Here is a 13,557-nt window from a genome sequence, read left to right as displayed (position 1 = left end):
ATTAACAGCCGAGCTATACTGTGATACCTTTTCCATCTTGTTGTCTACTTTTTAGTTTCCTATTCAGTGTTAAAATTTCATGTGGACACTCTCAAAATGCCTTGATTGAATTTGAATTCCTATTCTCTGGGATATTAACCAAGGCCATGAATTAATAGGCCAGATTGATTCGTCACCACACCTAATGTCTTCCAGTACCTTCCCTGAGTTGTCATTCTTCAGCTGTGAGCCCATACAGAGTGTATCGACAGGCTATTTGACTGTCATGTCTATTCTGTTCTTGTGTTATTGTCCAGTTGTCATCTATATCACCCTGGCTCTCAGCACAAGCAGGACCCTTGTCAAACCTATTCCCAGTCACCATCACCACAGACCAGTAGGCAATAAAGACTCTGTGGCATCCCAGTACACTGTCAGAAAGGTGACTTGAAGTCTAGTCTTTGCTGAAATATAGGAAACACACCTGGAAAGTCCCACAATCAACTCAGAGACAAGAAGATTACGTACAAATAGTCCCATCTAGCTGTTCTTTCCTCATAACATTCCAAATGTTTCCTGTTCCACGTAATTGTCCAAAATATTTGTCTTTGAAAGTTGCCTTCCAGTTAGTACACACCAGATTGTAGTTGTTGGGGTTTCAATGCAATCACCTGATCTCACCTCTGGCTCGGTCAATGGGTGACAATTGGACTACTTCAGCAACAAAGACCAAACCAAAGTCCCTGGTGCGGCGTTATCCAGCAGCCTTTCTGACTGATGAAGCTCAGCAGATGGATTCATGGCTCAGTCTCTACACTCAAGGTCATCAAAAATTGTTTCACGATTCGAGAATGATATCAGCTCAGGGTCGTGGGTTCCTGCCCTGGGCACATTATGCCTCGACCTTTGACCCACAGATCTTTGGACATGTGAGGGGAGGGCATCCTACTGGGTCGTGGGATCTGGAGGGGGACATTTGCTTCATTTTCTCACCTATTTTGTCACTGGTCTGCCTCACATAAAGTCATTTGGACTCAAACTGTGATGTGAGATAAGGCCATACGGTATAGGAGCAGAATTAGTCCATTCGGCCCATTGAGCCTGTCATTTGATCAAGGTTGCTATGTTTCTCAACCCACTCTCCTGTCTTCTCCCATAACCCTTTGATCCTCTTACCAGTCAAGAATGTATCTATCTTAAGACAATCAATGACTTGGCCTCCACAGGCTTCTGCAGCAATGGGTTCCACAGATTCACCACCCTCTGGCTGAAGATATTCCTCCTCATCTCAGTTCTAACAGGTCATCTCTTCACTCTGAGGCTGTGACCTTGGGTCCTGGTCTCTCCTACTAATGGAAACATCTTCTCCATATCCACTCCATCCAAGGCTCTCAGTATTCTGGAAGTTTCAATCAGGTCTAAGGGCATCCTTCTAAACTCCACCTAGTACAGACCCAGAGTCTTCAACCGCTCCTCATATGACCAGCCCGTCATCACTTGTAAACCATATATGTATCACGTATGGGGCCCAAACCTGCTCACAATATTTCAAATGTGGTCTGACCAGAGCCTTATATAACCTCAGTACTACATATCTGCTCTTGTATTCTAGCTGTCTTGAAATGAAGGCAAACATTGTATTTGCCTTCCTGACTGCCAACTGAACCTTAACAGAATCCTGAACTAGGACTCCCCAGTCCCCTTATGCTTTAGATTTCTGAAGCTTTTCCCCAGTTAGAAAATAATCTATGCCTCCATTTTTCCTACCAAAGTGCATAACCTCACCATTTTCCATATTGTATTCCATCTGCCATTTCTTTGCCCACTCTCCTAGCCTGTCCAAGTCCTTCTGCAGGCCTATAGATTCCTGTGTTCAGTCTCTCTCCTTTCTTAAACAGGGGTGTTACACTGGCCATTTACCGATCCTCTGGGACCCTCCCTGACCCCAGTGATTCCTGGGTAATCTATCATCATCTTGAATGACTGGGAGCAAGCTCCTCACTATTTCAGTCATGCTTTGGGAGCGGTTTATTTGTCTTCCCTGGGATGTTGGCCATTTCATAGTTTCTTGTCTTCAATTCCTTCACTGAGACCAGCTCATCCAAAACTTGCTGCCAAAATCCAGAGACTCACCAAATCGTAGTCACCCATCAACTTGGTGACTTGCCTTGGTTGCTGGTCCCAAGTGCATTCAGATACCCAGTTGGGTTGACCTCTCCCTGTCTCTCTAATTTCAGCCCCACCCTCTGCCTCTATCGCTGTCTCTCTAATTTCAACCCCACCCTCTGCCTCTCTCCCTGTTTCCCCCCCCCCCCCCCACCTGCTCGCTCCTTCTCTCTGCAGTTCAGAGCTTCAACAGTTCAGAGCTCAGCAGGCTGTGCATTCTGATGAAAGTTCAGAGAGCTGTGATGATTTTATTAAGAGTGACGCCACATGGGTTTTAGCTGACCAGCCCGTGAACTCTGATTTAATCCCCAGTCAAGGAGAAGACATGCACAGCCCACAGATTCTACATCAGCAGGAATATGATGATTTATCTTCAGAATGCTACAACAGGAATGGACTTACTATCCCGAACGCTGCAGCATCAAGCTGTACACCAGGAGGCAGCACACTCCCAGAGATAAATAGAAATCGCTCCATTGGCCTGGAACACAGTGCCTGGCCCAGATGATCAGCCAGTCAACCTCAGCAAGCAGCTTCAACCTGGTCTGGTGGATCATGGCAACATAGATGGTCAAGGGCAAGTGATGGCCTAGTGGTATTATCACTGCACAGTTAATCCTGGGCACTTGGGTTCGAATCTTGCCACAGCAGATGGTGGAATTTGAATCCAATAAATATCTGGAATTAAGACCCAAGTGATGACCGAGATTCCATTATTGGGAAAACTCCAAGGCAGTTTAGGGAAGGAAATCTGCCATCCTCACTTGGTCTGGTCTGCATGTGACTCCAGACCCACAGCAACGGGGTTTACTCTTAATTGCCCTCTGGGCGATTAGGGATGGGCAATAAATGCTGACCAAACCAGCGATGCCCTCACCCTGTGAATGAATGAAGAGAAAAGAAAACCAGGTTGAATACACTGCAAAAGTACCCTCCGATATCCGATTGAACAGGAACGCGAGAGAGATAAGGAGGGAGCTGCTTTGACAGTGGATCTGGTCCGTTCCTCATAGCCACGACCTGCCCAGCAGCTTCCTGTTTCCGTGGGAACTTTGCATGGTTCCTCGGTGCTCGGGAGTAGGAACGGGACCCATTAGGAAGTCCTCAGGAATTGGGATGGGACTAACTACTTGGGAGTTGGTGCAATCTCCTGGCAGTTGGCAGTGGCTTGAGAGATGGGTACAGAGTCAGTGACTTGGTGGGTCCTTTCCATTCTCCTGGCAGCGATGTGGCAGCTTTGGCTTCAGCCTGTTGGGTCCTGTCAGAGGTCCTTGTGGCATCAGGGGGGGTGGAGGGTGGGCATTGTGATAACGGTCCTTGTGGCTTTAGTGGGTGGGGTGTGTAGAGCCATTGTGTATATGGTCCTTTTGGCTTTGGTGGCATTGTTCCATAGCCACTTCAGAAACCCAGGAGTCATGAAGGGAACCAAAAATGAAATTTGTCTTAATTTTGACTCAAATATTTCTTCTAATTATTTCTACATTTAAAAAGGTGCCAGATTATGGTGACTCATACACTTTTCACTGTGTTTATTTATAAATACAAGTTACTAAATTACTTTCTCTGTCACTGTGTATAGTATCTTCAGCCATCCCAGTCCCCATCTCTTGGCTGGTCTCTGCAAACAGTATCTTTATTTCATTACCTTCCTCATACTGCACGATCTCCAGTCTTACTGTGTCCTTGTTTGCCTTGATGCCCATTTCTGTCCAATACTTTTCCTTTGAAGCGCCTGGGGATGTCTACAATATGTTAAAGTTGTTATTCAAATGCAGGTGGTTGTTGATGTGTGTCTTGTGCTTTGCTGCCCTCTGGTGAGGTAACATTATAATTACATCCAAACCTAAAAATCACACCAGGTTACAGTCCAAAAGGTTTATTTAGAGTCATAGAGATGTACAGCATGAAAACAGACCCTTCGGTCCAACCTGTCCATGCCAACCAGATATCCCAACCCAATCTAGTCCCACCTGCCAGCACCCGGCCCATATCCCTCCAAACCCTTCCTATTCATATACCCACCTAAATACCTCTTAAATGTTGCAATTGTACCAGCCTCCACCACATCCTCTGGCAGCTCATTCTATATACGTACCACCCTCTGCACGAAAAAGTTGCCCCTTAGGTCTCTTTTATATCTTTCCCCTCTCACCCTAAACCTATGCCCTCAAGTTCTGGACTCCCTGACCCAGGGAAAAGACTTTGTCTATTTATCCTATCCATGCCTCTCATAATTTTGTAAATCTCTATACGGTCACCCCTCAGCCTCCGACGTTCCAGAGAAAACAGCCCCAGCCTGTTCAGCCTCTCCCTATAGCTCAACTCCTCCAACCCTGGCAACATCCTGTACTCCAACTCCTGTACTCAATAATCTGACCAATAAAGGAAAGCATACCAAACACCTTCTTCACTATCCTATCTACCTGCGACTTCACTTTCAAGGAGCTATAAACCTGCACTCCAAGGTCTCTTTGTTCAGCAACACTCCCTAGGACCTTACCATTAAGTGTGTAAGTCCTGCTAAGATTTGCTTTCCCAAAATGTAGCACCTCACATTTATCTGAATTAAACTCCATCTGCCATTTCTCAGCCCATTGGCCCATCTGGTCAAGATCCTGTTGTAATCTGAGGTAACCCTCTTGGCTGTCCACTACACCTTCAATTTTGGTGTCATCTGCAAATTTACTAACTGTACTTCTTATGCTCATATCCAAATCATTTATGTAAATAACAAAAAGTAGTGGACCCAACACAGATCCTTGTGGCACTCCACTGGTCACAGGCCTCCAGTCTGAAAAACAACCCTCCAACACTACCCTCTGTCTTCTACCTTTGAGCCAGTTCTGTGTCCAAATGGCTTGTTCTCCCTGTATTCCATGAGATCTAACTTTGCTAATCAGTCTCCCATGGGGAACCTTGTTGAACACCTTACTGAAGTCCATATAGATCACATCTACCACCCTGCCCTCATCAATCCTCTTTGTTACTTCCTCAAAAAACTCAATCAAGTTTGTGAGACATGATTTCCCACACATAAAGCCATGTTGACTATCCCTAATCAGTCCTTGCCTTTCCAAATACATGTATATCCTGTCCCTCAGGATTCCCTCTAACAAATTGCTCACCACCGAGGTCTGGCTCACTGGTCTATAGTTCCCTGACTTGTCCTTACCACCCTTCTTAAACAGTGGCACCATGTTAGCCAACCTTCAGTCTTCCAGCACCTCACCTGTGACTATCGATAATACAAATATCTCAGCAAGAGGCCCAGCAATCACTCCTCTAGCTTCGTACAGAGTTCTGGTTTGTGAACGTGAGTTGAATTCCTGCATTGGCTGAGGTTACCAGGAAGGACTCTCCTTCTCAACCTCTCCCCTTTACCTGAGGCACGATGTCCCTCAGTTTACCCACTCTCTTTCTTTCTGTTGGGTGGGCAGGGCTATGGTGACTGCTCTTTACCTGCATAATGTTTTCAAGTATGAAGGACTCCCTCAATCTGCATGTGGAAAACTCACTCAGAATTGTTTGTCGAGAATCACCCAACCACTCGGTCAATTCGTGTTGAAGCAGAGACTGTCATAGGGAAGAAAACATCTGAAAGCAGATCACTATTAAAGGTATTGGATAGCTTATACAGACACAGAAGCAGTGAGTTACAAGGACAAAACCCTATTCTATATATCAACCAACAATCCACAGCTATTACACAAGTCAACCAAATGCTTTTGTCATCTGAGGCTGCTAGTCTAGCCGAGCACAGGAGGATCCAATGGACACATCGTCAGAAAAGCATATATTTTGTTGATATGGTCATGTTTGTTTTTCTGAACTCATGTGACATTAGCATCCCTAACTGGGCCTGTCCCTAATTGCCTTTGAGAAGGTGGTGCTGAGCTGCTTCAATGAACATTTGTTAAGAATGACTGTTCCAGTTTCTTCCTCTTGTTTATTAGTTGGCCTTGACACCTTGTGACTCTGCCACGACACTCAGTTTTACATGTGAAAGAGAGAAACCTGTGATATCGGTGCAGTGGATCAGCTAAGCAGCTGTCCAAGAATTCGGCATGTTTGGTGGATGCTGGTTTGTGGGTGGGAGGATGGGAGTTTGAACACGGCAAATAACCCTTCCCCTAAAATAAAGAACTGTGGATGGTGGAAATCTGAAACAAAAGCTGAAATTGCTGGAGGTCTGGCAGCATCTGTGGAGAGAGAAAAACCAGAGTTAACGTTTCCAGGCAAGTGAAATAGCTGATTGGTACCACATCCTCTCCCTCCACCACTGGTGCTCAGTCGCAGCAGTGTGGACCATCTACAAGATACACCACAGAAATTCACCAAAGATCCTCAGACAGCACCTTCCAAACCCATGACCACTTCCATCTAGAAGGACAAGGGCAGCAGATACATGGGAACACCATCCCCTTGCAAGTTCCCCTTTGAGCCGCTCACCATCTTGATTTGGAAATATATTGCCGTTGCTTCACTGTCGCTGGGTCAAAATCCCGGAATTCCCTCCTTACTGGCATTGTAGGCCAACCCACAGCAGGTGGACTGCAGTCATCGCGGAAGGCAGCTCACCCCCCCTTCTTCTCAAGGGCAACTAGGGACGGGCAATAAATGCCGGCCCAGGCAGCGATGCACACATCCCATGAGTAACTAAAACAAAACTTGACGCTCCATCTTGCAAACTGTGAACAGGTAGGATTTTACTCTCTTTGTCACTCTGCATATGTGACCTATGCTCTCCCTCCCTCTCTTTAGGAATATGGGCAAAGGGCAGAAGAAAAATCCCAGGGATATAACTCCATGTCCATCGTGTGAAGAAGCAGTTCCCATCTACAGGATCACTTCTGTTCTAGTGGAACAATTCAAATACTTCAACTCATTCACAGGAGGTCGGGGAGATGAAATTATTTCTCTTTGATAATAAGGACTTGCCAACCACTATTGTACAATTATAATGTAAGATTGTGATTCTTCTGCAATTTTTAAAAAAATGTAAACGTTATTTTCCTGTGAAGCTGTGACCCAGAACAATGAAATGTAGCTACCAGCAACTGCTCACATTTCCAGTGACTATCATCAATACTGAAGGCATATTCTCAACAGCTTGTTACTGTCATTCTGTAGAGCTTTGGGGCAGTCACAGATCAAAATGTTCTTGATCAAAATGCAAACAAAGTTCTTGATTTCTCCAGTTGGCTGAATCCATCATTTCCATCTCGGAACATGAAGAAGCAGGAGGCCATTCAGCCCCTCAGGTCTACTCTGCCAATCAACTGACTCATGACTAATGTACACTTCAATCATAATTAATGGTTTCTTCTTTACAACCTCTAATCCCATTGTCCAACAAAGGTTTCGACCTGTGAAGGTTCTGAAAACCTTCAGCATTTGGAATTCCTTGAGGGGGCGGTGGTGAGGGTTCTTGGTTCCCACTATCCGTGAAGAGCATCCTGATTTTGCTCTAATTTGAAGATACTACCTCCTTACCCCAGATGAACTCACCAAACGTGATCATTCTTCCAATCATATTCCTTCACCATTTTAAATATCTCCGTTCACTCACCCACAAATATCCCAACCTCTGAGCAGTAAGTGCTCACAAATGCTGGAGGTGTAGTGGTACTGCCTTGGATCCTGAGGCCCAGGTTAATACTTTGATTTCAAATCCCACTGTAATAGCTGGTGGAATTTAACCTCCATGATAAATTTAGGTTTAATTTTTTTAAAAAAAATCTGCATTCAAGAACTACTTTCAGTAATGGTGCCATAAGCCTGTTGTTGCAAATGCCAATCTGGTACACTAACCTCCTTTACAGAAGGAGTTCAGTCAGTATAACTCTAAAATGTCAGGGGTCAGTGCACTGGATGGCTGGTTTATGATGCAAAGTAAATGGCATAGTTTCATATTCCTTCACCATTTTAAATATCTCCGTTCAATCACCCACAAATATCCAACCCTACCTCCCTCTCAAGGTCATCCCTCATTTCAGGTTTGTTGATCCTCAGGTTAAACTCACCACTAGTCATCACTCGCCTGAGAGAGCAGCGTTATGGTTCTCTGGAACCAAGGTGATTTTACCCTACCCTACGGGTGACTCCACGCCCACAGTGATGCCCTCAAAGTGGCCTATCAAGTCAGTGAAAGGACAATTACAAATGGCCAACAAATACTGGCCTTGCCAGTGACACCCACACTCATTGAAAGGCTATAAAGAAAATGTTAACCCATTCAGGTTAACCCATATATTCCCATATATCCGTGTCCCTCCAGTGGGTATAAGTTGCAGGTTTGGAAGATAATGCTGAAGGATGCTGAGTGAGTTAGTGAATCCTTCAGATGATACATGATGCTATCGCTGGGCATCATTGGTGGAAGGAGTACCAGTTAAACAAACTGCTTCGTATGTAATCAACTTACATCAGAAACTGAACAAGGGAATGAAATTTATTGTGGATTAGCCGACTCTACAGAGAAAGCACAATGTCTTCATACGATAAGGACAGACTTAAATTGTAGGTTACAGCTTCTTTATCACAACAGAAGTGAAAAAACACATGGCCACTTTTCCTGTATTTAATTTCACAACATTGTATTCCTATTTTGGATGCTCTGGTGCTTTATTTCCTTTGTAATCATTTTTGAAAAAATAAACCAAGTGATGGATTAAACTAACACTGAAAAGTTACCTGGATGTGACATTAGTGGTTAGCTATTAACCTGTTGAGGAAGATTGAGGATTGAACCTACGAACTAGGTTGACCCATCCAAAAGGGTGACTGAGGGAGTATTTCTGAGTCAGAAGTGCCATGCTTAACTGCAAAACATCCCAAGCCAATGTGTGGAAGAAGAGCAGGTCAGCGCTTCTGATTAAGAGAAGTGACTCACTTCTTTGGTCTCACTCTCCCCGATATTGTATGGCCCCCAGTCTCCAGGCCGTTGTCCACCAACCTGGTTTTAAACTCAGTCTAGTTTCATCAATCACTGACCAGTGACGATCTCCGTCATTCAAAATTTGTCATGGGTGACTCATGTACAGGTTGAACTTCACCTGAAAACCAATGAACCTGAAACCATTTGCAACATGTAAGAAACCTTTGGATGTTCAGTATAAGGGGGGCATCTTGCTTGATGGACAAACATAGATTGGCCAAAAATAAAAATGCCCCTTGCTTTGTTCTCCTCCCCAGCCTTTCAGTTTCTGATTTACAATTGACTTTTGGTGCAACATTGCTTTGATGTTAAAATTCCTATTTTTGTTTTCTGACCCATACCCCTTTCCCAGATACATTGTCTCCACCAGCTTCACAACTCACTAAGGTCAATCAGTCCTCAAAAACTGGCTCCATTTCCTGCGCACCACCGTTGGGGCTGAATGTGTCAGCTGTCTGGGCCTATAGACCGGATGTTCTTTTTTTTACCTTTCTATTTGCCTCTGAGACATTCTTTAAGATATACAACTGAGACCTTAGTTGAAAAGGTATGTACTAATTCTTCATAGGGAGGTCATGTCTGACAAACCTGTTAGAATTCTTCAAGGAGTAGTGAACAAAGAGACGAGGGAGAGCCACTGCACACGATCTGTTTGGATTTCCAGTAGGCCCTTGACAAGGTGCCACACAGGAGGCTGCTAGATAAGGTAAGAGCCCACTGTGTTAGGGGCAAGGTACTGGCATAGATAGTGGATTGGCTGACTGGCAGAAGTGAATGAAGATATCTTTTTCAGGATGACAGTCGGTAAGTAGTCAAGCTGCTTATGGGGTCAGTGGGATGACAACTATTCATATCACACATTAATGATCTGGACAAAGTAACTGAGGGCATTTTTGCCAGGTTTGCAGGTGACACAAAGATAGATGAAGAAACAGGTAGCGTTGAGGAAGCGGGGTTGAGGTTATGCACTTGGGTCGGAAGAACAGTGGCTTAGACTATTTTCTAAATGGGAAAAGGCTTTGGAAATCTGAGGCACAAAGGGATTTTGGAGTCCTTTTTTAGGACTTAAGGTTACCATACAGGTTCAATTGGCAGTTAGGAAGGTAAATGCGTTGTTAACGTTCATTTCAAGAGGGCGAGAATAAAGAGCAGAGATGTATTGCTGAGGCTGCATAAGGCCCTGGATCAGACTGTATGTAGAATATGGAGTGTAGTTTTGGACCCCCAATCTAAGGAAGGATGTGCAGGCCTTGGAGGGGGTCCAGAGGAGGTTTACAAGAACAATCCTCAGAATGAAGGGCTTGTGATATGAGGAGCAATTGAGGATTCTGGGTCTGTACATGCTGGAGTTTAGAAGGTTACGGGGGAATTTCACTGAAACTTCCAGAAAACTGTGACACCTGGATCGAGTGGAAATGGTGAAGATGTTTACATTAGTAGGACTCAGTGGCACAGCCTCAAGAAAGAAGGGACAACTCACAAGGAATTTATTCAGCCAGAAGGTGGGAGGAAGCCAGAAGCCAGGAACTCATTGCCACAGAAGGCTATGGAGGCCAAGCCATTGGGTGTACACTTATGACAGAGATAGATCGGTTCATGGTTAGTAAAAGGATCCAAGGAGAGGGGTTGAGAAACACATCAGCCATGATCAAACTACAGAGCAAATCAGCAAAGTTATCTAATTATGCTCATCTATTGAGTCAGTGTCCGTATTGGTCTGTTAATACTCCTTTGAAATACCTTGGGTCATTTTTACAATATTAAAAAGATTAACAGTGTATTTCCTCATGACAAAGTGATTAAGATACTTGATTTCACAACTTTCGGAGATCCCCCATACAGCTTCAAATTTAACTGACTCTGCTTTTGTGGCAAGGTGATAATATCCCTACTTCTGTACCACGAGGTCAGAACACATCTTAACAGATTGATTAAAAATACCTCGAACAGTGCATTGCTATTCACAGCTGTTCTGTTTCAGTGTCTTTATCTGTTATACCAAGGCTTACCACAGGATGGCAGACTTCCAATACCTCAGATGCTGCCTGACCTGCTGTGCTTTTCCAGCACCACACTAATCTAGACTCTGAGCTCCAGCATTTGCAGTTTTTTTTTGTCCTGAACAGAGATAAACAATGGCCAGTGTGGCTCCAGCAATAGATAGGGAAAACAACAGGATTTTCTTTTGAGAATCTGTTCTGCTGCTGCTGCCCTCTTGCGGCGTATTTGTAATTTGTCAGTTTTGCTCTTTGACTACTTTTAGAATAGAATCCAGAATCCCTCCAGAATCCACACCGACCCTCCAAATAGTAACCCACCCAGACCCATTCCCCTATCCTACTACTCTACATTTTCATATGGCCAATTCACCTAACCTGTACATCTTTGGATTGTGGGAAGAAACCCATGCAGACACAGGGAGAATATGCAAACTCCACACAGATAGACAATGAGGCTGGAATCAAACCCAGACGTCTAGACTTCCAATACTGCTTTATTGCAGGATGCGCCAAGTAGGAACCAGATAACGGGTTTGATGCCAGAACTTTCCAACACTTTACTGCTGTCTCAGGAACACAGCTTCAACCATGGTGAAAAGCTAATACTGAAAACACGACAGGGTGGAAAAAGTTTAAAAAATTAGAGTAAAAACAAGTTGGGTGGCACAGTGGCTCAGTGGTTAGCACTGCTGCCTCACAGTGCCAGGGAGCCAGGTTTGATTCTAACCTTGGGCGACTGTAAGGAGTTTGCACATTCTTGCAGTGTCTGCATGGTTTTCCTATGGGTGCACAGGTTTCCTCTCACAGTCCAAAGATGTGCAGGTTAGGCGAATTGGTCATGCTAAATTGCCCATAGTGTCCAGGGATGTGCAGGTTAGGAGACCTAGTCAGGACTAAATACCTGTATAGGGTATGGGAATGGGTCTGGGTAGGTTTCCTTTCAGAGGGTTGGTGTAGACTTGTTGGGTCAACAGACAGGTTTCCACACTGTAGGGATTCTAATTCTTAAAGAATTTTCTTTTTATGTGGCACATCTTGGAATGATGTACAATATAAAATGCATTTTAATGAATAAGTTTTTCTTGCTCCAAAGAGCAAAATTGACAAAATTACAAATACGCCACAAGAGGGCAGCAGCAGAAGAGATTCTTAAAATAGAAGTCCTGTTATCTTCCCCATCCATTGCTGGAGCCACAGCAGCCATTGTTTATCTCTGTTCGGGACAAAAAAAAACCTGCAGATGCTGGAATCCGAAGTCGGACAAGCAGGATGCTGGAAGAACACAGCAAGCCAGGCAGTGTAGAAGTCGCTGTTTCGGGTGTAACCCTTCCTCAGGAGGGAGGTTGTACCTGAAACATTGATTTCTCCACCCCCTGATGCTGCCTGGCTTGCTGTGTTCTTCCAGCCTCCTGCTTGTCTACATGGTTTACCTCTGTCTATGTTTGAACCTAACTAGCAAGTTATTCAAGTATAAGAAGTTGTACAATAGAATCCAACTCGGTGCCTGTTCACGGAGAGCTCTCGGGATTAGGAAGCCTGGCTAACTTCATCCAATTGCTGTAAAATTCTCAGCCATGTTTTCAAATCCTTCTGTCATCCCCATACACACAGTTTGAGAGAAGATTTGTAGCTCTGGTGCTCGTTGTTGTGGTTCTGTTCACCGAGCTGGGAATTTGTGTTGCAGACGTTTCGTCCCCTGTCTCGGTGACATCCTCAGGACTTGGGAGCCTCCTGTGAAGCGCTTCTGGTGATCTTTCCTCCGGCATTTGTAGTGGTTTGAATCTGCCACTTCCGATTGTCAGTTCCAGCTGTCCGTTGCAGTGGTCGGTATATTGGGTCCAGGTCGATGTGCTTATTGATTGAATCTGTGGATTGAATCATCCACAGACTCAATCGACCTGGACCCAATATATCAACCACTGCACCGGACAGCTGGAACTGACAACAGGAAGCGGCAGATTCAAACCACTACAAATGCCGGAGGAAACATCACAGAAGCGCTTCACAGGAGGCTCCCAAGCACTGAGGCTGTCACCTAGACAGGGGACGAAACGTCTGCAACACAAATTCCCAGCTCGGCGAACAGAACCACAACATCCCCATACACACCCCCCCTGCCATCTCTAACTTCAAACCAGTCAAACCTCAAAGATCTTTAAGGCACCAAGGTGGCTCAGTGGTTAGCACTGTTGCCTCACAGCGTCAGGGACATGGATTCAACTCCAGCCTTGGGTCTGGGTGGGTTAGCCTCTGGAGAGTTAGTGTGAACTTGTTGGGCCAAATGGCCTGTTTCCACACTGCAGGGATTCTATGATCACTGCCATTTGTCCACATCTGGTCTCTTGCACAGCTTACAGTCAGTTGCCACACTGGAAACGTAAGCTACAAGTTTTTAAAAACCTCTCCACTATAACACACATCTCATTGACCAAACAAACATCACCATGCATCCACCAAATCCCACCGTTGACAGAA

At 44.8% G+C, this 13,557-nt stretch overlaps 1 protein-coding gene across 1 annotated transcript in view; it reads left to right on the top strand.

The window, feature by feature from the left end:
- Nucleotides 1–8,837, top strand: part of cxadr (CXADR Ig-like cell adhesion molecule) — a 99,924-nt gene extending 91,087 nt beyond the window's left edge. The window contains exon 8 of the mRNA XM_072585753.1: nucleotides 6,907–8,837. Coding sequence (XP_072441854.1) covers nucleotides 6,907–6,966 — 60 coding nt within the window. The 3' untranslated portion in view covers nucleotides 6,967–8,837. The remainder of the gene's footprint in view (nucleotides 1–6,906) is intronic.
- The last annotated feature ends 4,720 nt before the right edge of the window (nucleotides 8,838–13,557 follow it).

The sequence above is a fragment of the Chiloscyllium punctatum genome, chromosome 15 (genome assembly GCF_047496795.1).
Source record: "Chiloscyllium punctatum isolate Juve2018m chromosome 15, sChiPun1.3, whole genome shotgun sequence".
Taxonomy (NCBI): domain Eukaryota; kingdom Metazoa; phylum Chordata; class Chondrichthyes; order Orectolobiformes; family Hemiscylliidae; genus Chiloscyllium; species Chiloscyllium punctatum.
Note: the sequence above shows the minus strand (reverse complement) of the source record. Positions and strands in the feature narration are given on the sequence as shown.